The 27450-nt window shown below is 42.5% G+C and overlaps 1 protein-coding gene across 2 annotated transcripts in view; it reads left to right on the top strand.

Moving 5' to 3' along the window:
* Kif3b (kinesin family member 3B) overlaps positions 1–19001 on the top strand; it is a 39683-nt gene extending 20682 nt beyond the window's left edge. The window contains exons 2-9 of one of the 2 annotated variants that reach the window (XM_010628452.3): positions 3092–4553; positions 8467–8568; positions 8784–8906; positions 9007–9125; positions 11788–11901; positions 12657–12762; positions 15571–15749; positions 17119–19001. In XM_010628452.3, the coding sequence (XP_010626754.1) occupies positions 3156–4553; positions 8467–8568; positions 8784–8906; positions 9007–9125; positions 11788–11901; positions 12657–12762; positions 15571–15749; positions 17119–17218 (2241 nt within the window). In that variant the 5' untranslated portion in view covers positions 3092–3155 and the 3' untranslated portion in view covers positions 17219–19001. The remainder of the gene's footprint in view (positions 1–3091; positions 4554–8466; positions 8569–8783; positions 8907–9006; positions 9126–11787; positions 11902–12656; positions 12763–15570; positions 15750–17118) is intronic. The other variant, XM_010628453.3, reaches the window with a different exon arrangement.
* Positions 19002–27450: the final 8449 nt, after the last annotated feature.

Here is a 27450-nt window from a genome sequence, read left to right as displayed (position 1 = left end):
ATCCAAAACAAAAATAACTGTACAGGATATCACTGTACATATATCAAATATATTTCATTCAATCAGTTGCCTCTTAGCTGGGCATGGTCTTATACAACTGTAATTTCAATACCTAGGGTGACTGTAGTAGGAGGATTGCAAGTTCAAACCTGCCCTGAGCAACTTAGCAACTTAGCAAGAGCTTGTCTCAAAAAATAAAGAAAAGGATGAGGGATGTAGTTTAGTGCAAAGGCACTGTATTTAATTTGGGGCACTGAAAAAGATTAAAAAAGCAACAGCAACAAAACTTTAGTCCTCTCTTTACAGAAATTGCAGTTGTCCACAGTCTATTGTTACCACAAAGGATGCCATAACCAGTATCCTAGTAGAGTATCCTTTGTACAAGATGTATACTATATCTGTAGGATACATTTTTTAGAAATATAATTGCTAGATCAAAAGTTCATTTTATTAGGAAAGTGTAAGAGTGGTAGGACAGATCTGAATTGCTTCAGAATTAAGTGCAATTTTATCTTCTGCCTTCTGCATTTTAAGACCAATTTAATGGTTTTGTCATGTTATCAATTAATTTCTATTAACTCTTTATAGCATTCCTGTTTACTCTTGTAGATTTTTAACATTTTAAAAATCTTTATCGAGGCCAGGGATTTAGCTCAGTGGTTCCGCTGCCTGCCTTGCAAGTAGAAGGACATGAGTTCAATCCCTGGTACAAAAAAAAAAACAAAAAACTTTATTAATTTTACTTTGAATGCTTTCCCAAGCCTACTTCTTTATCTATTGTGAGAATATTACAGTACTTTTTTGTGAATTTTCAGCAGATGTGAAGCAAGCATGAGGAGGGATCATCAGGTTAAGACTTAGAATGGTTTCCCTTTCCTGTCAGTGTTTATTCTAGGACTTCATAGAATTCTGTTTTCTAATAGGAAGCACAATTGATTTGAGATATTGACCTCAGAAATGCTGAAGGATCAATTTCTTTCTCATTTGTTACATATGCTAGTATGATACCAATTCAATCTGAACAAAATATCAAAAAAAATATTTTGAGTTTGGACATTTTAAATTGGTAATAATGAATATTTTAAAATATATTTAGGATTTATACTTCTTTTACATTCAACTATATTGATTTTTAAATTGATATATTAAGTTTTTAGGTGTCATTGTTTTACTTCTGTATTTCCAATGAGTGATCTTAGATTCTACACAGAACATTATTCTCTGAATGACTTAAGAGAGGAAAATGTAAAAAGGTAATAAGGGTATTTCAAAGTAAATAAAATCCTTTCTAGTGTGAAAGGCCCTGATTTATTATGTTTTCCTTCGCCTTGTATCATGAGGTGCTCTGATGGATGGGAGCAGTGTATCACTGTGTATAACTGCATTTTGTGATGGACAATTCAGCTCTCTTTGCCCTAAAGTTTACGCATCAATAAAAAAGACAGAGATGTAAAACACCCCTGCTTTCCTTGACTTTGCTGAGGATTGAGTATGATTTTATTTTATTTTATTAATTAATTTATTTTGGTACTGGGGATCAAACTGGGGTCCTTGAGCTTAGAAGGCAGGTGGTGGAACCATTGAGCTAAATCCCTGGCCTGAGTATGATTTTAGTAAGCAGAATTTTTCTACTTTTTTTCTCTTGCATGTTCTCAAAAATATAGGAAGGTCCAAAAATAAATAGTAATTTAAAGTTCTTGCTGTATTAAAAAAAATCCCATGGCCCTTTCAATATTTGAACTGCTAGGCATGGCAACTGTAGTTTCATTTTGTCGTTTTTTTAATCTCTTAGAAATAAATGACACTTTAATACGTAAATACAGTAATTAGCTAATGCTATTATTTATATCAATTTAACTTGCAGCTGATTCCCTGGAAATATTTCAGGGTGCTCTCTTCACATTGCCTGTGTAACGCTTTCTAAGATTTATATACATCAGATGTATATTTTTGTTTGGCATAAGCTACTGTTGTAATTTTTCTTTTTGGTTCATAAAGAATTTTCTGATGGAATGATAACTTCTCAAGGATTGAGAATAAACACATTTTTACATTTAAAAAGATAATGAACATTTTATTTTATTTTTATGATACTGAAGATTGAATCCAGGACCTCACATATGCTAGGTATGTAATATTGAGCTACATCCTCATATACATACACGTGGAAAAAAAAACTATATATATATATATATATACACTGAGCCTAGGGGCACTGTACCTTTAAGCTATATCCTCAGCTGTGAATATTTATTAATTGTTTTGTTTTGTTTTTTGAGACAGGGTCTCACTATGTAATTCAAGCTGGCCTCATACTCATGGTAATCCTCCTGCCTCAGCCTCCTGAGTCCTGGGATTACAGGTGTGCACCAGCATGCCTGACTTATTTTTTATTTTGAGACAGGGTCTCACTATGTAATTCAAGCTGGCCTCATACTCATGGTAATCCTCCTGCCTCAGCCTCCTGAGTCCTGGGATTACAGGTGTGCACCAGCATGCCTGACTTATTTTTTATTTTGAGACAGGGTCTCACTATGTAATTCAAGCTGGCCTCATACTCATGGTAATCCTCCTGCCTCAGCCTCCTGAGTCCTGGGATTACAGGTGTGCACCAGCATGCCTGACTTATTTTTTATTTTGAGACAGGGTCTTGAAATGTAGCCCAGGCTGGTCTTGAACTTCTGATCCTTCTGCCTCAGCCTCTCAGGTATCTGGGGTTATAGGCAAATACCAATATACCCAGCTTTAAACTGTGATAAATATTTCACGATGTTCTCCTCAGAGGTTTAGTAGTTCAACAGGATATAAGATCACCAAGTCTTTTGAGAGGTTTCTGGCTGCCTCCACTTTAGTATAAGATCAAGTATTGATTGAGGAAAGGTCAGATTAATTAATATTGGAGGACTGGAGTCTTTTTACAGTGAAGCTGATTGCAATCCCAGGAGGAAATACACAGTGTAGTAAAGTATTAAATATGGCTATCAAAAGGTCAGCAAGGTGAAGATGACATGTGTATATCAGCTGCTGTCAAGCAGCCCCCAGTAACTACTGTACTTACTTATTTTTGCTCCCCCCCCCTCTTTTTTGGTAGGACTTTAGCATCTTGAATCATTTTGGGTTCATTGCCTTCAAGACTGACCTGGTCAGAGTTCATCATGTTGAAGTTAAAAAGCTCAGAGTCAGTCCGGGTGGTGGTTCGTTGTCGGCCCATGAATAGCAAGGAAAAGACTGCTTCCTACGACAAGGTGGTAGATGTGGATGTGAAGCTGGGGCAAGTATCTGTGAAGAACCCCAAAGGTACAGCCCATGAAATGCCCAAGATGTTCACCTTTGATGCAGTCTATGACTGGAACGCCAAGCAGTTTGAACTCTATGATGAAACGTTCCGACCGCTCGTGGACTCTGTGCTGCAAGGTTTCAATGGGACAATTTTTGCCTATGGACAAACTGGGACTGGGAAAACCTACACGATGGAAGGGGTTCGTGGTGACCCTGAAAAAAGAGGGGTCATCCCCAACTCATTTGACCACATTTTCACACACATCTCTCGATCCCAGAATCAGCAGTATCTGGTCAGGGCTTCTTACTTAGAGATCTACCAGGAGGAGATCCGAGACCTTCTCTCAAAGGACCAGACCAAAAGGCTTGAGCTTAAAGAGAGGCCTGACACTGGGTTGTATGTGAAAGACCTGTCTTCCTTTGTCACCAAGAGTGTGAAGGAGATAGAGCACGTGATGAATGTGGGCAACCAGAACCGCTCTGTGGGTGCAACCAACATGAATGAGCACAGCTCACGTTCTCATGCGATCTTCGTCATCACTATCGAATGCAGTGAGGTGGGCCTTGATGGTGAGAACCACATCCGTGTAGGGAAACTGAATCTTGTAGATCTGGCTGGCAGTGAACGGCAAGCCAAGACCGGTGCGCAAGGGGAAAGGCTGAAGGAAGCAACCAAGATCAACCTCTCCCTTTCAGCCTTGGGGAATGTCATCTCTGCCCTGGTGGATGGCAAAAGCACACACATTCCATATCGAGACTCAAAGCTTACCAGGCTCCTCCAAGATTCCCTTGGTGGCAATGCCAAGACTGTGATGGTGGCCAATGTGGGGCCTGCCTCTTACAATGTAGAAGAGACTCTGACCACCCTAAGATATGCTAACCGTGCCAAAAACATTAAGAACAAGCCAAGGGTCAATGAGGATCCAAAAGATGCCCTCCTTCGAGAATTCCAGGAAGAAATTGCTCGGCTCAAAGCCCAGCTGGAAAAACGGTCCATTGGCAGAAGGAAGAGGCGAGAGAAGCGGAGGGAAGGTGGTGGCACTGGTGGGGGTGAAGAGGAGGAGGAGGGAGAAGAGGGTGAGGAGGAAGGGGATGATAAGGATGATTACTGGCGGGAACAGCAAGAAAAACTGGAGATTGAGAAGCGGGCCATTGTGGAGGACCACAGTTTGGTTGCAGAGGAGAAGATGAGGTTGTTGAAGGAGAAGGAGAAAAAGATGGAGGACCTACGACGAGAGAAGGATGCTGCAGAGATGCTGGGTGCCAAAATCAAGGTACCGTACCCTTCCCTGCTTAGAGGTCCCTCCCCTTCTTTTCTCCTCTCCTTCCCTTTCCTCTTTTCTATTCTTCTCTCATCCAGTATTTGGGCTTAAACCCAGAACCTTTGTACTGAATTATATCCCCAGCCCTTTTTAAATTTTTTTAGACAGGGTCTCACTAAGTTGCTAGGTTGCCCAGTCTGTGCTTGAACTTGTAATCTTTCTGCCTAAGCCTCCCAGAGTGCTTGGATTACAGAACTGTACCACTATACCTGGCTAGTGCCTTTTTTTTAATCAAAAAATTATATGAGGGATGCTCTCTTTCTTGGTTTTGCATTTCTAACTCTGATACCTAGTGCTCAGTAAACCTTTGTTTAATTGAATCTAAAAGAAGAAATGTTTTTCAAATTGAAAAAAATAGAAATTGAATTCATAGTAATTATTACATATGTACAAAATATGAATAGCAGAAAACTAATAAATATCCGCATACACACCCCCATAGAAATAGAACAGCACCCAGATCTTCAGAAGCTGAATTTGGCGTTTATTGTTTCCTTGCTTTTCTTTGAAGCTCTACCATATATGTAGATCTTTAAATAAAAGGTTTCACATGCTTTTTGTTTTTATATAGTATGTTCCATGCCATTTGCTTTTATTTGTCTTACATTCTGTTTGTACGATAAATCTGTATTGATGCCGAGGCTGGGACTTGCTCATTATTACTCTGACTTTTCTACTGTGACCGTTCTCGTACTTGATTCCAGGAGAATATGTGAATATGTGTATGCAAGAGTTTCTTGTATGGCACACTGAGACTCCAGAAAATATGCAGCTTCCCCTTTTTATGATACAAGGACAGTTTGTTTTCTTGTTTTATTTTGTGTGTTTTCTGGTGGGGCTGGTAGTGGGACATAGGGCTTTGCCCATGCTAGGTAGACAGGCTGTTTTCTAAAGTGGCTGTGTGAACTGAAGCCTCTCTGAGCAGTGTGAATTCTGGTTGCTCCTCATCTTTACCAACCTTTGTGATTATCAGACAAACTTCTGTATATCTGGTGGGCATAAAGTGTTATCTCATTGTGGTTTTAGTCAGCAGTACCCTGACACAAGATACACTAGTTCTCTCCCGGCAAAACTGTCCCCTGTAGTCAGCCTGTGCCCCTCACCTCGGATCCTTGCCCTGGTATGCTCCCTGACCCCAGCCTCCACCTCCCCCACTGACTGAGCTATATTGTGGAGTGTGGAGACTCCCATTTTTGCCTCTTCTTTCTGCAACAGTGTACTGTTTCCTTGGGTGCCCAAACTCTGACTGCTGCCAGGTTTTAATGACAAAGGAGAGTGCAAGAGGTGGCCACTGGCTGAATTCCTTTCTTTCTTACTGAATTTATGCAAACGTTGATTTTTACCCTAAAATAAATCCATGTTTATTAGTTGAAAAATGGCAAATTCTCTCTTTCTCACCCCACTTCCCTTGCTCTGTGAAGCTGCACAGTGTTTATCTGTAACTTCCTAGCAGCCCTTTCACAGTACTCTATCCAATTTTATTTTAGAGGCAGGTTTCTTAAAATCTTGAAAGTTCCTTCAGAGTCTTTTAAGAGCCTATGTGAAGATGTAATCATAAATGACACAATTAGAGGTAACTTTGTTCTAGGAAGGGACCTACTGTGGGATCCTTTCTGGCAAGTGCCACTTCCCCTCCTCATCCTGCACTGGAGTGTAACTGGCTATGCCTGAGTTTGGTTTGCGTACTGTTTCTTAGGATCACATTTGTATTCAAGGCCAGTTACACCTAGACTCTAAATAACCTAGGGTATTTGGGTATTTGGCTGAGTGTGGCAGGATTTAGCATTATACTCAAGGTCTCTGCATCTTTTAGATGTTTCATCTGTGGGAGAATTACATTACTTCTGTCATTTTCAGTCTGTGGATCTGTCAAGTAATGGAACAAAATAATTTTAGAACTGGAGTTTATGTGGTCATGGGGTGTAGTAATGTAGCCTAGTCCTTTTGAGAAAAGAGGAAATAGGTTCAAAGGGTGGACTGAAAAGTTGCAGCAGGGATTCAGTTAATGTTCCTTTTGTTTGGGTTTTTCTGACAGGGTTTCACTATGTAGCTCAGGCTGTCCTTGAACTTGTGGCAATCCTCCTCCCTCAGCCTCCCAAGTTCTGGGATTACTTGTATATACCATTATGCCCATCTCAGCTAATTAATAAAAGCAGGGTCATCTCAGCACTCTGGGTGGTTAAGACAGGAGGATTACAAGTTCAAGCCTAGGATAAGTGACTTAGCAATCTAGTGAGAGCCTGTCAAAATAAAAAGATAAAAGCGTGGGGATGTAACACAGTGTAAAGGCCCTTGGTACTGAAGAAGAAAAAAAAAGCCAGGGTTGTAGAGTTTTTGGATTCCACACTGCTCAGGTATAAATAACTCCTGTGGCCTCAGCCCCCACCTGAATGCTGAAGGTTCCCAGTTTGTACATCCAGCCCAGAGCTGTCTCCTAATACACAGGCTCCCTGGCTTCCAGCTCCTGGTGTCACCACTAAGATGCTCCTGGCCCCGGAGCCTGCTCTGTTCTTTACCTCTGTGAAGACAGCCTGTAGGAGTATTCATTTTGTTTTGTTTGTTTTGTGACCAGGTCTTGCTATGTAGTCCAGGCCAGGCTTGAACTTACTATGTAGCCCAGCCTGGCCTGGAACTCACAGTGATCCTCCTGCCTCAGCCTCCTAAAAGTGCTGAGATTATAGTGTGTAGCACCATGTTTGGCCATGAGTTATTCTTGCCAACTACCCTCCCTCTCATTTTAAGGCCCTGTCAATTCCACGGCCTTGGGACCCTGCTTTTTGGAGTCTCTTCCTGTCTCTCAACATCGGCACCCAATGTAGGCCTGCACCCTGCAGCAGCCTCCCATCCGGTCCCTGGCCAGCCTACCCCATTGTAGTCACTCTCTCTGGCAGGGGTGCAGTATCTGTGAAGCACAAGTCTGACTGTGTGCTCTTGTGCTCAGAGAACTTGTCAGGGTGCCTCTCTCTCCCTAACAGGCCTTGAGGTTGGGAACTGACCCTGCTGGTTTTGCCAGCTTCAGGCATCACCACTCCCTACCCTTCCCTCTCACAAAACCGTTTTTTTTTTTCTTAGTGAACTCCTATTTTTTACTTCTGTCTAGCTATTGCTTTAGACAGGAAGTTTTCTCTGAAAGACTTGATTCTCCCTCTTTGGCAAGGTTCTCCATTAATTACTCTGAACTTGCCTCAGGATGGCATTCCTGCCTGCCTGCTTGTCTGTGTCCCTCAGTGGACACCTTGCAATCCTCATTGATATCCCCAGGTCCTGGCACGTAAGTGGTACTCAGTTTGTTGTAAGTGGGCTTAGTGCTTTCTGTAGAGGCAGAACAGCACTTTGTTAAAGCTAAAATCCATGTGTGTCCAGAGAAGCTATACCTTCAGTATCACCAACATTAAGGAAGGGTATATGTATACTTATATGTTTATTGCAAATGGAGGGCAATATACTGGGGATTGAACTAAAATCCTGAAGTACATACCCCATCCCCAACTGTTTTTGTTTATGTTTTTGAGACAGGGTCTTGTAAAGTTGCCCAGTTTAGGCTCAAATTTCTAATTTTCCTGCTTCAGCCTCCTGAATAGCAGGGATTATAAATGTGTGTTACAGCTCCTGACTAGTATATTTTTTGAATTTTGTTTCCTATGTAGCCCAGGCTGGCTTGAACTTGCAACATCTCCCCTGCCTCAGCCTCTGAAATGCTGGGATTACAAGCATGCATCACTATACCCAGCTCTGTATATTTTTCCCCCCAGAGTTTGACCCCTTTGGCTCAGTCCAGAACTCCTTATCTTTCTTGGGTTTCCCTATGAGGAGCTATGTTCTAGGGGAGACCATTTACAAGATGGATTCTACTTTTCTCATTCAGGCTATGGAGAGTAAACTACTTGTTGGAGGAAAAAATATAGTAGATCATACAAATGAACAACAGAAAATCTTGGAGCAGAAACGGCAAGAAATTGCAGAACAGGTAATTTTGAATTCTTTTCTGGGGAGAATGGGGTGAACTAAAATGAGTTTATGCCACAGAGCAAATACCTCTGGTGTGAGGCTCTCTTCAGAGGGAATGGAGACAAGATATATTATCTTCAAAATACTCGTTTTGACTATTGGGAGCACCCAGCTCTGTGTTCTTATACTGACATAGTCTCTAGGACAAGCTGCTAAGTTTGTGATATTGCTCAGAAACGTCGAGAGAGAGAAATCCAGCAGCAGATGGAAAGTCGAGATGAGGAGACTTTGGAACTTAAAGAGACATACAGCTCATTGCAGCAAGAAGTGGACATCAAGACCAAAAAACTCAAAAAGGTATGAGAAGACCAAGGCCAGGCTGAGGCACCTTGGGACTGAGGGTAAAGGAGACCTCTGCTCTTGAGGGACCCTCCTCACCTGTCTTTCCTCATTCCAGCTCTTCTCCAAGCTTCAGGCAGTGAAGGCTGAGATCCATGACCTCCAAGAAGAGCACATTAAGGAACGCCAGGAGCTGGAGCAGACGCAGAACGAGCTCACCCGAGAGCTGAAACTCAAGTGAGTGTGAGCTCTGTGCGGTGCTCAGCCACCGTGGGGTCACCAGCCTTGTATGTCAAGTAGGAAACATCCCCAAGGGCAGAGCCCTGGCCTGTTTCCTGGCAGCTCAGCTCCAACCACCCTGCTGTCTTCTGTTTTTTATTTATTTTATTTTATTTTTTGATACCAGGGATCGAACATGGGCCCTTAGGCTTACAAGGCAGACAATGGAACCACTGAGCTAAATCCCCAGCCCTGTCTTCTGTTTATTCCTAAAACAAGCACTTTGTATTTCTGGGCCCATTTCTGTGAGATCACCAGATGATCTCCAGTTCTTTTCCATCCTACCTTATTGAAGTTTTTAAAGCTCCGCTCTTACTTCTATCTACTGATAAAAGGACTTTTGACTTTTTCTTTTTTTTTTGGTACCGAGGATCTGACACAGGACCTTGTGCTTGTCAGGAAGATGCAGTGCCACTGAGCTAAATCCCCAGCCCTGACTTTTGACTTTTTATTGAGAAATTGTCCCGGTGGTGTAATGAACCCTCAAATAGTCATCACCCAGATTTGAACACACTGAGAACGATTATTTTCATGAGATCTGGACAAAATATTCTTTTAAAACTCTGATATTAATGTACAGCCTGGCTTAAGAACTCCCTGAGTTCCATGCACAGTAGAACATGCTTATAATATCAGCTACTCAGAAGCCTGAGGCAGGGGCCGGGGATTTAGCTCAGTGGTTCAGTGGTTCCACTGCCTGCCTCGTAAGCGCAAGGACCTGAGTTCAATCCCCAGTACCACCCCCAAAAAAAGCCTGAGGCAGGAGGATCACAAGTTAAAGGCCAGCATGGGCACTTTAGTGAGACCCTGTCTCAAAATAAAAAGGTCTAGGGATGTGGCTTATTGGTAGAGCACTTACATAGTATGAATGAGTGAGGCCTGGCCCAAACTCTGGATTCTAGCTCTAGCACCTTCCAAAAGAAGAGGAGATAAACAGAGAGAAAGAGGTAGAGGTACAGAGAAAGAGATGTGTTATTTCATTAGAGGTTATAAATAAGAGGAGATAAACAGAGAGAAAGAGGTAGAGGTACAGAGAAAGAGATGTGTTATTTCATTAGAGGTTGTAAAATGATATTTTGTATATTAAGCCCTCCACATTATCTGCTGGATCATTTCTTTCTTTCTTTCTTTCTTTTTTTGGTACCTGGGATTGAACTCAGGTCCTTGCACTTGTGAGGCAGGTGGTGGAACCACTGAGCTAAATCTCCAGCCCAATCCTAGGCCCCAGATTATTTCTTTAAAGAAAACTGTCCAAAGAGATTTTTATACTGACCAAGTTTTAAATTTGGAAAAAGGCCCTTAAGAGTCACTTTCATACATGTGGATACCTAGAAGAAAGATCAGAACAAAAGATATCAAAATATTAATAATAGATATCTCTGGATAGTGGGATTATGGGTAATTGCATATATTACATTTTTAATGAGTAAATAGGACCTTTGTGATCAGAAAAAATTATATTATAAAAATAATTTCTGAAATGTCGAACAAAATAAAGAGAAAATTTCATCTTCCTGAAATGTTTTGTCTCTAAGGAGGCCATAGTCATTGTAATATCTTTTGAGTAAACGATGAGTCAACCTAGTCTTTAGAATCCTGCACCTCTGTGGTGTTTGTTTTTTGTCCCACCCATGTTAACACCCATTTGGCATTATTATTTCCTGAGGTTTTGGAATAATGGAGGCAGAGATGGGGCAATTGACAGTCATCATCGTGGAGAGATGCAAACCAGTAGTCTCTAGTTTCCTTGTTTGATATGTTTCCTGGGCACTGGTCAGGCAGAGTCTCTCGGCAGGAATGGTCTTCATTTTCAGTGCACCAAATCCATTTGATCCTGATCTTCACCCTGGTCAGTTAGAATGGGCAGTTTTTTAGCTTGGGGAAAAAGCCATGGGACTGGAGGAAGGCAATTTAATTTCTAATTTGTTTTCAGTGTTTTGGAAGGCAGTGACTTGGCTTAGCAGCACCAGTGGCCCTTTTAAAGATCCCTTTTGAGAAGACATGGTGGCTCATGCCTATAATGCCAGTACTAATTGGGAGGTCGTATAGGAGTATCATTGCAAGTTTGAAGCCAGCCTGGGCTACATAGTGAGTTGTAGGCCAGCCTGGAGTAAAACCAAACCAAAACAAAAAAGATAAAAGATTCTTCAGGTAGCAAATGTTCACCCAAGGAGAGCCTGGGCATTGCCTCCTCCTCAGTCCCTTCACTTCCTTACAGTGCTCTGCCCCGGGCAGCAATAACCTCTCCTGGGACAGACTGCTCTCAGTACTTGTCATATGTAAGAGTGCTGCACTATAACCTCATTGTCTCAGGCAGGGACTAGGTGTCTCTCTGTGTGGTGTTAGGCCCATAGTACCTGCTCAGTAAATATTTGCTGAGTGACTTGACTCTTAGCTAATGACTCAGTATTCATGATACCGGATAGTCAACTCTGTAGTTTCTTGTTATTGTTTTGTTTTGTTTTTTGAGTCTCATTATATTGTTTAGATGAGTCTCCTGGACTCAAATGGTCTTCCCCGCGCAGCCTCTCGGGTTGTTGGGATCAGAGGCAGATGCCACTACATCTGGTAGTATATATATTCTTGTCTTTATTCACTCATATTACATGTATTCTTGCAGGCATCTTATTATAGAAAACTTTATCCCTCTGGAAGAAAAGAGTAAAAGTATGAATAGATCATTTTTTGATGAAGAGGAAGATCATTGGAAATTACATCCTATAACCAGACTGGAGTAAGTCATTATTTACATAAGTAGACTTGCAGGTGAGGAGGGGACAAAGAATGTTGAAAAGCTGGACTTGAACAAAGGAACATGGGAAGAACACAGTTTGATTATTTAACATCAGAACCAATTACGTTTCTGACTTTGTGGCTGTCATAGGTTCATGGCGTAAAGTTTGGTGATGAGTGTGGTATTAGGAATTGGGAGGCTTTGTCACCAGTGAGCTAAAAACATTTCTCAAGTTCTTGGATTTCACACCCCGTCCCCATTGAGTGAGATGTGCTGGATCCAGTGAGGGCAGCACAGCGGTGATATTTTGTGTATCAGTCTGAGCCTGGGTCCTGCTGGGGATGGGAGACCTCTGCCAAGGATGTAGGGCTGGGAAGTGTTCATAGCTGTGCTTTGTCTGCTGTCTTAAGAACTGCATGGTGATGACTATGGATCCCTTCCAGCTTAAAAATACATGGTGCTTACATCTGAATCAGACAGCAGCTCACAGGCCGGGGCTCAGTGGTTCTGCCACCTGCCTCAGAGTGCAAGGACCTGAGTTCGATTCCCAGTACCAAAAAAAAAAAAAAAAATGACAGCAACTCATATAGAAAATAGAATTAGCTGCTGCCCTACTTCCATCAGCCCTCAGTCCTGAGAGTTACCACTCCAGGTTCTGGGTGGCTCAGAGTCTTCTGAGTGTTTATTCCACAGGACTGAGCCTGGGCTGTGGGGCGCACTCCAGCCACAGCCCTAACACTGCAGTCCATTTGCAGGAATCAGCAGATGATGAAGCGGCCAGTCTCCGCTGTTGGCTATAAGAGACCATTGAGCCAGCATGCAAGAATGTCCATGATGATTCGTCCAGAGTCCCGATACCGGGTGAGAAGACTGTCCTTGGGTTTTCTCCTCTCTCTTTTGGAGGAGTTTAGATTTGAATAGTTTAAATTGTTAAGCACTATTCTGCAAAGTTACAGAGTTTGTATCCTGAGTCTTCCAGAGATATTGACAACATTTATAATAATTATAACCATTATAACAAGTAATACATGAATATAGTAATTTATAAATAATAAATGAGAAGATAGGGTGAGACTGAGAAGATCAGAGCAAGGTACGGAGGGGTCTGCAAACTTCATGTCTGTTATGGTCCTTAAACATTAACTGGAAACTTCTGAATGGTTCTGTGGGAACCTTGGAGCAAATGCAGATGTCTGGTGACAGAACGTGGCCCTATGCTAAAGAACTTCTGGTACTTTGATTTCACATCATGTGTGTCAATCATGCAGTCATTTAAAATGACACCAAGGCCGGGCGTGGTGGCGCACGCCTGTAATCCCAGCACTCTGGAGGCTGAGGCAGGAGGATTGCTGTGAGTTCAAGGCCAGCCTGGGCTACATAGTGAGTTTCAGGTTAGATTCAACTACACAGTGAGATCCTGTCTCAAAAAAACCAAAAAAATAAAAAAATGATGTAAAATTTAGGGCTAGTAATTATCCCAAAATATTTTAAAATTAAAATGCTGTAGAGTTTCTGTTTATGAGCACTGGCTATGTACTGGGTCCTATACACAGAGCCAGACTGCTTTCTCTAATGCAACTTTCCCATTTGCTCTGTGCAGTCAGGAGTGGGTAAAGAGATCCTGGGAGGCACATTGTATTGTTAAGTTAAAAACAGTTTTATTGGAGGTGTATGTATGAATTTAAAAATCCAGTGCAGAGTAACATTTGGCCATTTCTTTAAGATCATGATACACAGTATATTAACCATTATTATTCTCTAATTATTTTGTTACAAAATTTTATTTTTTCATAGAAGAATGTTTTTTATATTTTCTTTTTTAATATTTACTTGCATTACATTTTAAAATGTGAATTAAAAATCCAATATAAAGTATATGAAAATGGAAAATTGTTCTTTCTGGTTGATGGAAGTATTCTCAGTTTAAATTTTTGTTGTTTTGCTTTATCTGTATTTTGAGATTATCAACAAGGAACCTATATTTTTATAATAAAAGATTTTAACTTAAAAGTTCAAAATGTTAACTGGGCATGGTGGCATATACCTGTAATCCCAGCACTCAGGAGGCTGAGGCAGGAGTATCATGAGTTTCAGGCCAGCCTGGGCTACATGGCCAGTTTAAGGCCAGCCTAGACTATAGCAAGATCTTGTCTCAAAAATAAAATAAAACAAAGTTTTGTTTCTTCCTTGGAGCCATAGCAAAATAGGAGATTATTAGAATTAGTTAACTCCCAAGATGCTGTTCTTCTCAACATTGAACTACTTAAAGTAAAAAAAGCAAAAGCAAAACGGATTTAGTAGATGGAGCTTTATACTGTGGAAGATGGGTGGTGTGTCAAAATCCTCAGGATTTTTCTAGCAGTTTCAGACGGTGCATATTTGGCCAATATCTTGTTTCTCAAGCCAAAAACATGATTTTAAAGCCCATAAATCAAATATATTACTCTGCACTGGAATTTTTTCCAGAGGACTAATCTGACCTGAAGGAGAAGTTAAAGCAGTGATTTGCAGATGAACAGTGAATTTACTTTGATCAGGAGAAATTTTATGCATCATCTTCTCCCCACCCTCTTCCTACTGTGGCCCCTTATGCCCCCTCTGGAGCAGCCATGGTAGAAGATGGTGTGTGTATTTGTGGTGCTTCTCTCTTTATCCAGTCCTCCCAGGAGCTGTGAGAGGTTCACCACAAGACATAGAGTGACAGAGTCTACCTACAGGACTAATTATGAGGCAAGGCTCACAAGCTGTTTTTAAAATGTAATTATAAGGACATACACTGTTGAGCATACTTATCCTCCACATACACACACCAGACCCTTCCTCCCCTCTGCAGCTGAAAAGTCTCTAGGAGACTTGGTGGTGACTATTTTCTTTATACCTTTGTGTATTTTGAAACTGTCTGCAATACATGGTTTTTACTTAATAATTTTTCTCCGATGATTTCCTTTAGGATATAAGATGTGTTCCTTGTAAATAAAAAAAATAGAAAACACAGAAAAGCTTAAAGAAGAATATAAACTGGGCATGGTAGCACATTCCTGTGATCCCAGAACTTAGGAGGCTGAGGCAAGAGAATTGTTGTGAGGTGAAGGCAACATAGGGAGCTGAAAAGCCAGCCTAGACTACTTAGTGATACCCTGTCTCAAAAACAAGCAAACAAATCAACAACAACAAAAGAATATTTTAAAAATATGTAATCTCACCAGGAGAAAAATATAAAACTAGGGCTGGGGATTTAGCTCAGCAGTGCTACTGCCTGCCTCACAAGTGCAAGGACCAGAGTTCAATCCCCGTACCCACCCCAAAATATATATGTGTGTGTGTACTTAGTGATACCCTGTCTCAAAAACAAGCAAACAAATCAACAACAACAAAAGAATATTTTAAAAATATGTAATCTCACCAGGAGAAAAATATAAAACTAGGGCTGGGGATTTAGCTCAGCAGTGCTACTGCCTGCCTCACAAGTGCAAGGACCAGAGTTCAATCCCCGTACCCACCCCAAAATATATATGTGTGTGTGTGTGTGTGTGTGTGTGTGTGTGTGTATAAAATCTCTTCTGAATGGCAAGCAATTTGCAGCCCTGTCCCTAGAGGATGTTTAATGTGCCTATATTCTCTGTGTCTGACTGGAAGCTAACCTAGCTGGTGATAACTTTGTTTCTGCAGGCAGAAAATACGATGCTCTTAGAACTGGACATGCCCAGTAGAACCACAAGAAATTATGAGGGCCCAGCCATTGCCCCCAAGATCCAGGCTGCATTGGATGCAGCTCTACAGGATGAAGACGAGATTCAGGTGGATGCATCATCCTTTGAAAGCACTGCAATTAAGAAATCCAAGGCCAGGTGAGTGGCTTTGGTGACCTGTGTTTGAAATAAAGACAAATCAAGGTAGAGGGTTAGAGGGTGGCATGAGTGTTTGTTTGCTATAGAATGCTTGTAGAACATGCTAGAAGTTGTTGCCATATTACTCCTATATTTATTCACTTATTCCACAAATGTTTATGGTTGAGACCATGTGCTAGGTATACTGAATACCACAATACATAATGTACACAGTGCCTACCATAAGGAACATTTGTTCTGGTGACCTACAACACAGTTCTTTAGTTCCTATTAGTGCTGGTAGTTCTTAAGTGCTTCGTGATGATTCTATTAGTGATTTCCTGCAAAAGGAAATATCAGTCCAAAAATTGGGACCTAGAGAATTTGAGAAAGTAGCTGTTTTAGTTACTTTTCTTGTTGCTGGGACAAAATACTTGACACCCACAAGTTAAATGAGGAAAGTTTATTTTAACTTGTTTGTAGAAGTTTCAGTCCATAGTTGGCTGGCTTCGAGGCAGGACAGCGTGGCAGAGGGGCAGGCAGAGAAAATAGCAGTTTATGAGAGGTGGGCCGGAGGCAGCAAGCAGAGAGCTTTCCTTCCCGTTTCTCCCATCCAGGCTATCAGCTTACTGATGATGCCACCCACACCTTCCCATACCCATACCCAGAACTTTGCTAATCCAATCAGTGGGCTGATTCAGTTATCGCATATTCTTAATCCAGTATTACACCCCCATGATCCAGCCATTCCAGAAACCCTCTTGGGAGTGTATGAAGCTTTGGGGAACATTCAAGCTATAAAGCATAACAGTAGCCAACTCCAAGGAAATCCAGAAAGTGAGGTGTCAAGACAGAGCCAGTGTTCAAATATTGGTCTGCCTTAACCCTCAACCCAGGCTCTGAGCCTCCTTATTAAATTAACCTCCCCTGCTTCGTGCAAAAGCAGAATTTTATCTTTGTAAATTCTGGACTAGAAGTTTAAGGGGCAAATGGGGTAGAAAACAAGCATGAAATAATTTTTACTTGTAAACTTTTTTTTTCTTTTTTTGTTTTTGGAAATATGGTATTGCTGTTACCCAGGCTGGTCTCATACTGCTGGGTTCAAGTGATCCTCCTGTCTCAGCATCTTGAGTAATTGAGACAAGTGGTATGTGCCATTGCATTGAGTTAGTATTTTTTACCAGTTGGGAGAGAACAGACACACTCAGAACAATTGCTGAGTATCAGAGTCCCTTGCACAGATTTCATACCTCTATTGGCAGCCCATGTTGGCCAGCCTAGTGGTTTACAGTTGCATGTGTCCAGGCTTTCAGGCCATTGAGGAAAGGTCACCTTGAAATATTCAGGTACTTGGAAATATATGATGTCTACGTGTTCTTGACTTTTGCAGGCCTAAAAGTGGAAGGAAGTCGGGATCCTCTTCTTCATCCTCCTCAGGAACCCCTGCATCTCAGCTGTATCCACAGTCTCGGGGGCTGGTTCCCAAGTAAAGCTGGGGCTCCTCTCCCAGGGCATGAGCAGCAGTATTGCTTTCTGAGAGAAGAGATGAGCAGGAAGCTACAGAGCAGACTCGAGCCCAGACTCAGAACTGTTCCCCTAAGGAGAAGCAGTGGCCTCTGCAGATTAACCAACTCAGTCTGCTCGAATGTGCTGGCCCTAATCTGGCACTCATCTCCTCTGGAAAATGTTCTTTAAATAGCATCTCAGAAATGCATGGGTAAGGTAAAGTGCGACGAGCAAGAGAACGACCATGACTTGCTTCCCTTCTCCCTTGCCTTCTCTCCACCCCTACCCTCTTTTATCCCTTCTTTTCTATCCTGTTTTCACATTGGGCTCCCTGCTTATTGAACAGTGGGGCAGAGTCAAGGGTCCCCTTAGCAGGACTATGTCTTTGGAGCCTCAGGATGAAGTGACAGTGAGGTTGAAAAGTGAAAGCCCTAGAACTTGAATATGTGCCTGATTCTGTAGGAAGAAATGAGGAATCTCATTTGGATCCAAGCCTAGGACATGATCAGCAACCTTGCTTCCATGCTTCTCATGAAGAAGTGAATCTGCTTTTGGGATCTGCTGAATGAGAAACTCTCTTCCAATTTCTGCTCCTGAAAGATTCAATGTCAGAAGCAATAGAAATAGCATTCTTTTTACCTCCTTGGAGAGTTTAGGAAAATTGCTTCTTTCAGACCTCAAGACCATTACCATCCTGTGAAACCTAAGTCTGAAAGCCAGTGCCATGTCCTTCCACCATGTCACTTTACTTTTCTTCACTTGTCACTATCTTTCCCCGTGCGTGCACACTCTGAGCATCCTTAAATAAGCCTGTCCTGTGCCTCCAGAGTGTGCTTAGTAGTGGGCCTGTTTCATGGGAGAAGGGAGGCTGGCTCTGCCTTCTCTGATGGAACTAAAATTTGGGGAAAGCAACATCTAGTGGCAGTTTTGAATTCCCCATTTTCTTCCATACTGGCAGGAAGAGCAGAAGAGCAGATAGGCAGAGGCAGAGCTGGAGACAGGAGGCTCAGAGTAGTGGGAAGCGAACACATACAGGCGGAAGCAAAGGAGTACTGCTTGCCTTCAGGACTCATGGGATCCTAGAGCTGGGGCTTCCGCCAGGCAGACTGTTACTCATTTTCCCCCAAGCTCATAAGTGTGTGTGCACATTGTGTCTGTGCCCTGTGTGCCCATATGTGTCTGTAAGAGACAGAGACCAAGAACTTGCCTAATTTTAGAAAATGCTAATGTGCAGTTGTTTCCTTTTGTCCATCAAAGGCCTATTGAATGACTAGTCCAGGCTGGAGGCACTCCTGTGTGGGTATCTTAGTCCACGAGTCAAGCCTGAGGGGACATTATGAGTCCCCAAGTCTGCCACACTGGCACACCCTGCTGGCATGGTGTCTCAGGAAAATGGTGACTCAGGTGGGCCTTGAGTTATATTTTAACTCAGCTGCTCAGTTCCCAGGACCCACTTCTGGATCAGAACCCATGAGAAAGAGGAGGTACCACGTGCAATGTCTTAGCAATCTGGAAAACAGGTCTGGTGTTCGCAGATCTCTCTTTGTTAGTAATCATTCTTTCTGAACCCAGGGCCCTATTCAGTAGTTTCCAGAGCATAATGGAGCCTTCTTTTTGTGGGATCAAACCCTGCTTTTTCCTTATTCACTAAGAATTTGCCTGTTTGAATAGGAACTAAATGATGTAGTCTAAGATGGTTATCTGCTGGTGAACGTGTCTCTCACACTACATTCCTTTGAAGCTAGTCTGAAATCTGTAGGGTGAAAATAATCATATAGCAAATCAGAGAATTGAAAACTATGGATAACACTATACCTTAATACTGATGTCTTAAGGTAGCTGTGTGAGCAAGGGTAGTTAAGTGACACAGAACTTTTCCAAGAAGGCAAAAGAGGAAAGCCAGGTTAACAAGGCTTGAATACTAAAACAAGCTTGTCTGGTACTCAGCTGTGTTTATTTGGTGGCCTGGGGACAGTCAGTAAAAGGACACTTACTTGGAGAGATGAATCTATCCCTTTCCAAGCAGTCTCTGGTGCTTTTCTTCTCTCAAAATGGATCCGATAAATATTCAAAAGGAGCAGATGGTAAGACATGTTGTTGCCACCAGAATGGTGCTGCTTTGGCTCCTGAATTGAGCCACATGTGTAGAGGACACAGCAAGCCCACTGAGGGCATTCATGCTGCCGTGTTCCAGGATGGAGAGCCTTCATGCCAGTACCTAGTGAACTCTGAAAGCAAGTCTCTTGTGGGACCTCAGAAGACTATCTGGGAGAAGGAATTTGAGACTGTCTGCAACCTCATCAGACTCCCTTTTGTTCTGCTCAGTAGAATGTATCTGGCTTCATATTTTTGCAGTCACACATCTCCTGAACCCCTGGATTCACAACCCAAGGCCACAAATCATAGGCATGAAGCACTTTCTTAAGACTCTGACTTAACGTTGAATGGTTTCCCGTCTAATGCCTGCATGCTGCTTGATGTGCTCCACCCACACCTTCTTGACCAAGGTTCACCAGAGTGTTCTGCAGTTCAGGCATGGGCTGCTCTCTGCTTTTCCTGTTCGACTCTTGTAAGTCCTGCCTCACTGAATGTAGATTTGTTGTCAAGTTTCTGAGAAGTGTTGACTCCCTTGTGACACAGGGTGTCAATTCTGCCTCACAGTCCCCTTTGAAGTTGAATTGGACCCTTCTTGGACCATTCAAGTACCATTCGTAGATGAAATGCAGGCTTTTAATGAATGTACCCTAAAGCCATACTGAAAATGTTCAGAGGGAACAAGATACAAATAGTAGGCCTGGCAACTGTCTTATCATGTGAGGCTTTGTCTTGTACTATTTGGAAATCTGGCACCTTTCTCCCTGCCCGTGTCTCTTGAATGAAATACTTTTGAGGTTATTTATGAAAGGAGTGGTCCAGGCTGGGCAGAAGGTGGTGGGCTTTATGGCTCCTTGGAGTTACTGTTGATTGTGACCTTCTCTTTGGCTACTTTTAGACAAAGAATATGCCAATACTTGGGACTCTAAATTTTACAATTGATATTTATTTGTATCATCTCTTTGTCTAGGAATGTAAAAGTGATTCTAAACTAAGATGTGTAATAAAATCAATCAGATTTATTGTACCTACAAAAAGGTGTCCTTGTAAATGGCTGACACTTTTGAAAATAACTAATGCCTGTATCTGATACACTCTATTTTCTTTAAACATTTTAATTTTTTTGTTGTTGAAGGTAGAAGTGGAAAATATTGAATTACAATGCTGGCATTTAAAATATATAACAAGGAAGAGAGACAAAAAATGAAGAGAAAGAGGACTAGGGATATGGGATATGGCTTGGTGGTAGAGCACTTGCCTAGAATGTATGAGGCCCTGAGTTTGATCCCCACAACCTCAAAAAAAAAAAAAAAAAAGAATGTGGGTGGGGGGAGACCTTAACAAGTGCTTTTCACATTTTTCTGTTGTTTCCCGAGACACTCAGGCCTAGGAAAGAGGCATAAAACTTTGCCTTTGTGTTTTGTTTTTAAAATTTATTTAAACATATACATCATACTTTAAAATATATCTATGTCTTGCCAGACACGGTGGTACATGTCTGTAATCCCAGCACTCAGAAGGGTGAGATAGGAGGATTGCCAGTTTGAGACCACCCTAGGCTGTGGAGTTCTGGGTTAGCCTGGGACTCTCTCCAAAACCCTCCTCTTTTTTTTTTAACATTAAAATATTTTATGTTGTTTACCATCGGGAAAAAATAAATACTAGAAATATGCCCCACATCATCTTACGCTTTCTCATACCTCTAGGCCTGCTGCAGTGTGCCCGAGAGAGTGAAGCACCCTGGTTGGGAAGTCACACTAAGCAGGAGCACAGACTCTAGACTGAGCTGGTTTGAATTCTGGCATTGTCACTGCTTACTAACTCTATGACTAAGAGGAATTTAATTTACTTCTCTATACCTGTGCTTTTTATCAAGTAGGAGCATAGTCCCATCTTGCAGGGTCATTTAGAGGATTTAGTAGTACATTTAAACCAGTAAGCACAGTGTGTAAACTAGCAAACATTAGAAAGTATGGCTATTGTGTTGAGTATGGTGATGCACACCTGTAATCCCAGCACTCTGGGAGACTGAGGAAGGAGGATTGCAAGTTCTAGTCTCACCTGGGGAATTTATTGAGACCTTATCTCAAAATAAAATGGGCTGGGATGTAGCTCAGTGCAGAGGCCCTGCATTGTTGGATCTTCACTACCACTAGAAAGAAAAAAAGAAAAAAAAAACATATGTACAATGCAGGCAGTGGTCTGTGTGATTTAGGCAAAGATTTCTTTTTTTTGTTTTGGTATTGGTAATCGAACTCAAGGGTCTTGTGCCTGTCAGGCACTGTGCCACTGAGCTACATCCCTGGCCCAAAGGTTTCTTAATTGTTTTTTTCATAAGATGCCCTCGAACTATGTGTTATGTCCCTTTACCCTTCTCTCTTCTTTCCCGAAAGAGTTAAAAACCAAACAAAAAAACTCTCATAGCTTGGCATAGTCTAATTCACTTTTGCTGGAAAATAAGCAGGAGTTCAAAGAATGTATTATTGAGTCAGAATCCTGGGTTGGGATGGGGGCTGATTCACAGGACGGGCACTTGGACACCTTGGAAATTGCTGCCCATTCATCTCTTGGGTTATTATTATTATTATTTAAATTGAGAAACTATTAAATCTTGGGAACTGTATTTTGAACTTCAAATTGATTATTTAATCTTGGGACTGATTTTGGCAGGCCCTCAGATGAGAGGCACCATCTGATTGAAGTTTACCCTGAGAATCTGGTCTCCAAGGACCATGTGGTGGTCATGTCTGCCAACTGAATTGACAGTGGCATTTGTCACGACATAACTGTAGTAGTTGTAGCTATCCGCATTTCATCCTCGTTGGTTTCTGTCTCTAGTGTTGTGCTTAACCGCACCCCAATTGCTTCAGTTACGTGCGCCAACTGGAGTCTTGCTGTGGGGGTGGAGTGGGCCCAGGTGGGGCTCCTCAGAGCATCTCTGGAAACTGTTCAGCCCAGACACTTGAATGCCTTGTGTGCGCCAGGGGTCTTGGTCTGCGTTGGACGCATGGAGAGGAGTGAAATGTAATGTGGCCCCTGTGGAGAGGGGGCCAGAAACACACAAGGGACACTGACTGGGAGCCTCAGTACCCATGAGAAAAAAGGCTTGCTCCTCTCACATGGCTCCCACAGCCCTTGCATTTGGTTCCTGGGTCATGCCAAATTCTTTCCTTCCCAGCACCTTCTCACACGCTCTGTCCGATGCCTGGTATACTTTTCTCTCCACTTTCTGCTTGGCTTACTCTTATCTGTCAGCTTAATGTCAACTCCTCAGAGAAGCCTTCCCAGCCTCTGATCTGGTCTCCCCACATACATATTGTATTATCTGTCATCACACTTGTTTCCTTCTTAGCCTTTTTCCCAATTTACAATTATGGATTTCTTTGCTAAGTTCCCTGAGGGCATTGTCTTCTCTAAACCTGGTGTTTAGAAGAATTAGATGATGGGGCTGAGGATGTAGCTCAGAGGTAGAGCACTTGCCCACCATGTGTAAGGTCCTAGGTTTGATTTCCAAGCAATGCAAATAATATAAAAGGAAATACGTGATGTGTCAGAAGAGATGGAGGAAAGCTTTGCCGAGGAGGCGTCAGAGTGAGCAGGTCTCACCCACTTGGGCAGAAGGGAAGTTCACGCCAGACAAGGAACAATCTGCACAAGAGCACGGAGTGTTTCTGGTGCCTGGGGAACCAGCCATACTGGGGTGATGGAGCAGAGAGTGAAAGGCAGTGTGGGGAAGTGTCCTGTCCTGTAGAAGGAGGAGAGCCCTCCAGGACTAGTGGCGAGCATGAAGCACAGCTCATTTACTCGGCTGCTTTCTTCCTGTGCCTACCTCAGCCTGCCTGCCTGCATGCTATGATTTCCCTTTGAGATAACGGAGAGCAGTTTCACTAAGTGTGTGCTTCAAGTTTGCCTTCTGTTCACACAGGTTTTCTGAGCTTACTGGAAAGTTCTACCGTGCCAGGAGCTTTCACAGCACAGCTCAGTACCCGAGAAATTCTAAGGAGCTCTTCAGCTTGACTCCAAGGTCTTGATGCCCTGAAAATGGGGCCTAAATATTTTTAGGGCAGTGGGAGACATTTAGGAGCGGAGAAATTAAACTTCTGCCATTGGGTTTGAAGTTCATCTTCTTTGTGCAGGCAAACAAAAAATTTCTGTACATTCATAACTCATGGTCATGAACTACAGCTATGGACCCTACCCTTCCCAAGCCTCGGTCTTGTAAGGAATTCCACTATATTCACAAAGAAGAAAATTCAAGGGGAGCAGAGGCACTAATATGGCACAAACCGTGTCCCCTATTTTGGAAAAGGCATGTTAAACACAGTGATCATCCTCTTTGCTAGATTTTCCCAGGGGCAATGAGAAGAGTGAGTTTTCCTTCAGATTCCTGCATTCTTTTTTTTTTTTTCTTTCCTCTAGTACTAGGAATTAAACCCAGAGGCACCATACTACTGAGCTACATTTCTAAGCCCTTTTATTTATTTATTTTTAAATTTTGAGACAGGGTTTCTCATTAAGTTGCCCAGGCTGGTCTCAAATATGAGATACTCCTGCCTCAGCCTCTTTTGCAGCTGGTATTACAAATGTGAACCAAAGACTTTATCCAAGGGGATCTCACATTTGGTAGTGGATCCTTGGGGTTAATAAAATAGTCTGTACTGTGGCAGGGGGTCAGAAGTACTCTGAAGAAAAACAAGTTAGGCAAGAAGTTAGAGTGCCATGGCCAGGTGAAGCTGGGAGGTCAAGGAAGGGATCTCTAGGGCAGAGCCCCAGAGAATAAGAGAGCAAGCTAGGCAGTGTACAAAGGCCTGAGGCAAGAATATGAGGGGGCTGCAGGGGGTTGGGGTGGCAAGTGGGTAGGGCCAGATTTGAGTTGCCAGGGAATTGTATTTTTAGGCCACTGAAGGCTTCTGAACAGAAGAGGGACACAATCTGACAGGAACACTTTAGAAGTGTCTCTGGCTGTTCTGTGGTGACAGACAATGGAGAGCAAGGTGGGAACAAGGAGAGCAGGAGACTTGGACCTGGCCGAAAGGGAGAGAAGTGAGAACATGCTTTAGGGTACACATTTTGTTTGCTGGTAATTGGATGTGAGAGGTGAGAGAAAAAGAGACAACAATTGTTTCAAGGCTTTTGATGTGAAGCTTATTGAAATTCCACTTTTGCCACTCCTTCCATAAAGCCTCCTGTTTACAGACCAAAACAGGACTGGGCTGTAGTTCAGTGATAGAGCCAGGAGCACAAAGACCTGGGTTTGATCCCAGAACTGAAAGACAAAAGCAAAAGCAAACCCCACACAATTTATGGAGATACAATTCACTTGCCTAAATACAATTCACCCCTGTAATTGACAATTCAGTGTTTTATAGTATATTCATTGTGCAGCCATCACCACCAACTTTAAAACGTTTCCATCATCTCCCAAGGTAGCTGTACATTAGCAACCACCAGCCACTGCCCATTTCCTCTCAAGCCCATGGCCCTAGGCAGCCACTAATCGATTTTCTGTATCTCCTGTCTACTTTTGGCCCTTTCAGGGTCTTAGAACCCACTTCCCCACCTGTAACTTCACGGGTGATTGTGAGTTGTTTGTTTTTTCCTCCGGTACCAAGGGTAGAACTCAGGATCACTCAGGATCTTGTGCTTTCGAGGCAGGTGCACCACCACTGAGCTAAATCCCCAGCCCATGATTGTGAGGTTTTACAAGATAACATGAATAGAGAACACAAGGGGAGTGTCTAAAAGAGCCACCCCTCTCCCGGCCCTGACTCTCCACCCATTCAAAAACAGGACAGGACATCCTGTGTGTTACTAAGGTGGTGTGGACAGTGGTGATGAGCTTGGGTGCTGGACACAGACTGCTGGCTTGCGTATTACTAAGCTCAACCATTTACTAGCTTTACAATTTTGGCAATGTTGTTTAACCTCCCTGGGGCCTCAGATTCTGTAACTGTCAAAAGTGGATCACAGCAAGTGCTCCTGGGTTGTCCTGGGCCAAAATATGAAGTACTGGGAGCAATGCCTAATATGTAACAAGTGCTCACTGAATGAATGCTGGTGTGAAGTTGTGGGGGGGAGAATAATATTTATGGTAATTATAATAAATAAAAACAATGTGAAGGCTTGGGGTATAGCTCAGCGCTAGAGAGTGTTTACTTGTTAGCATGTACAAGGCATTGGGTGAAATCCCTAACAGCATCAAAAAGCAAATAAAAGACATAAGAAAGCATACATGTAAAGCAGTGCCTGGCTGTGGCGTCCGTGGCAGCAGTTAGGATTGTGAAGAAGGGCACTGTGTTAAGTTGGACCACAAAGCGCAGATAGGACTCGAGGTGCTTGCCAGCCTGTTGCTCTCTCTCAGGCCTTACCTCATTTCTGCTCCAAGGCAGTTTCCAATTGCCTGGTTGAAATCTTTGACTCTTGTGTAACAGTTTTCCTCTCTCCCTTCAGCTACTATTTAAAGGTGCTGCTTGGCTTTCCTGAGGGCAGGGACTGCCCAGTTGCACAGTTCTGGGAAGAGTGTGGTCAGGAGAGTAGGGAGGGCCCCAAGGCATTCTGGTGACCCTACCTCCAGACTCCCGAGAGCTAGGCCACACTGGAGGTATCTGAGCTGGGTGAAAAAGTTGGCAGATCTTTACAGCATTCTCCTTTAAACACTGGATGATAAAAGTAAACATTTGCATTATGGTTAAATGCATAATCTATGTTTAAAGACATCAGTCAAATTAAAGAGAGCCAGACATGATGACACAGTGGTGTAGTGCCAGCTATTTAGAAGGCTGAGGCAGGAGGACTACAAGTTTGAGCCCAGCTTGAGCAACTTAGCCCTGATATAGCTTTGTAATAGAGTGCTTGCCTTGCATGTGCAAAACCCTAGGTTCAATCTCTAGTGTCACATGAACAAGCAAAACCTGAAGAGCTACAAAACGGCTATGTAAGGACAGGTTAAGGAGCAAAGACCTCAGGGCAAATAATGTCTCAGGGTGAGGAAAGTATGCTGCTAGGTCAGCAGGAAAGGTGGCAAATGGAGCAGAGATATTGGAGCCAGGTAAATATAGTTTAACACTACCAGCAGCAAACTGCTGCACTTTTTTGGGCAGGTTAACACTGATCCTACAGAGTTACCTAGCACTTACTAGGCACACAGTAGGAGGCATATATTATTAAACATTAATAGTATCAGTGGAACATTGTGGAAACAGTTCTGTGTCAGCCAGACCTGTGTTCAGTCCTGATACATCTAGAGTAAACTGCTAAAACTTTCTGAGTCCTGGGTTGTCTCAGCATCTGTAAAATAAATGAATATCGCCTTTGTAGGACTGGAGTAGGGCACTTGAGTGACCATCAAGAATGTTAAATAGGACCAGGGATTTAGCTCAGTGGTTCTGCTTCCTGCTTAGAGCTAATGATAATCTCGTAGATATCTCTTTGTACACCCTCTTTTAGTTTGACCTTCAAACATATGAACTGAGCATGTGGATCAGTGGTGGAACATGTGCTTAGTATACATGAGGCCATGAGTTCAAAACCCAGCACCAAAAACAAAGCAGAAAACCAACATAATATACATAGGTTTATAGTACATATGTAATTTGCACTCAAAACATCCAATATATATATAATTACATATAACTTGATGGCTGCCTAATATTGTACCAGAATTCACTTAATACTTTTTTGCAGTACTAGGGATTGAGCTGAGGGCCTTCACACTGAGCTACATCCCCAGCCCTTTAAAAAAATTATTAGTCAGTAAATTTTGAAATAGGGTCTCCCTAAATTGCTAAGTTATCTAGGCTGTACTTAAACTTGTGATCCTCCAGCCGAGTGCCACCACGCCTGGTTTACTTAACTTTTTTTTTGGTACCTGGAATCGAACTCAGGACCTTGCCTTGTGAAGCAGGAAGCAGAACCACTGAGCTAAATCCCTGGCCCTATTTAACATTCTTGATGGTCACTCAAGTCATTTCCAGATGTTTTACTATTTTATACGGTCCTGTTTTAGCAACCTTAGAAATAGATAACTCTTGGGCCGGGGATTTAGCTCAGTGGTTCTGCTTCCTGCTTCACAAGCACAAGGTCTGAGTTCGATCCCAGGTACAAAAAAAAAAAAAAAAAAAAA

The sequence above is a fragment of the Fukomys damarensis genome, unplaced genomic scaffold (genome assembly GCF_012274545.1).
Source record: "Fukomys damarensis isolate Sample0158 unplaced genomic scaffold, DMR_v1.0_HiC HiC_scaffold_22, whole genome shotgun sequence".
NCBI lineage: Eukaryota > Metazoa > Chordata > Mammalia > Rodentia > Bathyergidae > Fukomys > Fukomys damarensis.
This window is presented reverse-complemented; position numbering and strand designations above follow the sequence as displayed.